Genomic DNA, 2,118 nt, shown 5'->3' with positions numbered 1-2,118 from the left:
ATCACTATGTATATATACACATATTTAGATTTGTATATAATATTGAAACATCTAGTAAAAAACTGTATTTTTATTTATACATAAATATAAAGTCACAAACACACGCACACACACGCACACACACACGCACACACACACACACACACGCACACACACTCACACACACACACACACGCGCGCACACACTCACACACACGCACGCTCACATATACACCTATATATATATATAAATATATATATGTGTGTGTGCATCCATACTCATATATAGATATAAATATGTATATACACATATATATATATACATATATATATATATATATGTATGTATCGATATATACATCTGTCTATATATACACATATATGTATGTATGTATGTATGTATGTATGCATAAATGTATGCATGCGTGTAATCATGTATGTATGCATGCATTCATTTATGTATGTATGTATATATGTATGTGTTTATGCTGGGATGTATAGATTTTGTATTGATGTATGGTTTTATGGATGCATGTATTTATGTATCTATCTATCTACATACATGTATGTGTTTTATGTGTATGTATGTATATACACTTGTGCTATATCCCTTTTGATTAGCTATATAGTTTCCGTGCCATGCATATTTGTAGCCATTCCTTTCTTTTGGCATTGTATTTCTATGACATCTAGGTTTATTCCACTGTTGCCGTGTTTGCTCGTGAGGTGAAATGTGTACTCTTCACCGTCGCATATCATTCTCTGCATTAGGGTTTTAGCTTAAAACCCTAAAAACCCTAAACCCTATACAGCGATCCCATCGATATCGGCACTCTTATATAGTTGTATATCTCCGGAAATCGGTGTATACGTATCAAAATAACAAAACAACTGAGACCATCCGTTTTAACGACCTTCTCTTACCACTGTACACACTGTATCACCCTTTCAGATGACCATTGGCTGGAGCGGTCAGACATGAATCTGGGTTACTACCGTGGCAACTACACATATATAGGGCTCTCCATCATAGTCATTGCCGCGCTATCGAGCCCTATTTTCTATGTGATCTACGCGTTGTTTTTCTTCGCCTTGCAACGGATCAAGTCTCAGCCAGAGATATGTATAGGCGAGCTGCACCTAGACCGACCGCAGGTGTGTTTGTTGTTATGTGTGTAGGTGTGTTCGTTGTTATGCGTGTAGGTGTGTTTGCTGTTTTGCGTGTAGGTGTGTTTGTTGTTTTGCGTGTAGGTGTGTTTGTTGTTATGCGTGTAGGTGTGTTTGTTGTTATGCGTGTAGGTGTGTTTGTTGTTATGCGTGTAGGTGTGCTCTGGTGACATCTCGCACGCCCAATGCTTCCGTTCGCATGCGTGGCTCCAGCAATTTCTATGTAGTGCATTTGTAAGCACAGGCTGTCTCGTGACGTATGTGGTTTCAAAGAGCACCTGCGGTAACCTATGTTTGTGTCTGCAGTGGCGGAAGTACTGTACCACCACACGTGCCTGTGTCACACACCATCGTACACGACACCAACCTCACGCTGCCTATCTAAACCCTAAAAACCCTAATGTCCCCATCCCTTGTGCTCAGGCGGGGCTGTTGCTGGTGGTGGTGACTCTGTTTCTGCTGCTGGTCTTTGGCGGTGAGACCTTCTTCAAGGCCATTCTGCTGTCGCTGGTGCTGGCGTTGCTGCACGCGACCTTTCACAAACGGCCCGTGCACGCCAAAGTGGCGTCGTTCTGGAATGATCTGTGGGGGACTGAGGAGACCAATCCCGTGGAAGACCTGGTGTCCGAGTCCGAGGGCATGGTGTCCAATATGATGGACCGGGTGTACAAGTATTTGGACGCCTCTGGCCCTGATTCTACCCGGCCACAACCCCCGGCGTACGTGGATGTGACAGGCAACGGACAGGCACGCAGCGCTGCGTATAAGCAGCCGCCATCCCCGCGCGTAGCTGTGCCTGTGGGGCAGCGTACCCGAGCAGCAACAGACAGTGATGTCAATGGCAGTAGTAAGATACCACACAAGGACAGCCCCAGCGCCACACTCGGCAGGTCCAACAGTGTGAAAAGATTCACCAAGACAGCCACGTACACACGGCCTGTCAGCAGTGTCGGCAACAGTGTCAGGAGTGCG

At 44.8% G+C, this 2,118-nt stretch overlaps 1 protein-coding gene across 1 annotated transcript in view; it reads left to right on the top strand.

The window, feature by feature from the left end:
• Positions 1 to 957: 957 nt before the first annotated feature.
• Positions 958 to 2,118, top strand: part of SARC_07196 (hypothetical protein) — a gene marked incomplete at both ends in the record, with an annotated part of 5,413 nt that continues 4,252 nt past the window's right edge. Inside the window, 2 exons of the mRNA XM_014298872.1 lie at positions 958 to 1,134; positions 1,570 to 2,113. Of these exons, the coding sequence (XP_014154347.1) occupies positions 958 to 1,134; positions 1,570 to 2,113 (721 nt within the window). The remainder of the gene's footprint in view (positions 1,135 to 1,569; positions 2,114 to 2,118) is intronic.

This window comes from Sphaeroforma arctica (genome assembly GCF_001186125.1).
Source record: "Sphaeroforma arctica JP610 unplaced genomic scaffold supercont1.554, whole genome shotgun sequence".
Lineage (NCBI taxonomy): Eukaryota > Ichthyosporea > Ichthyophonida > Sphaeroforma > Sphaeroforma arctica.
This window is presented reverse-complemented; position numbering and strand designations above follow the sequence as displayed.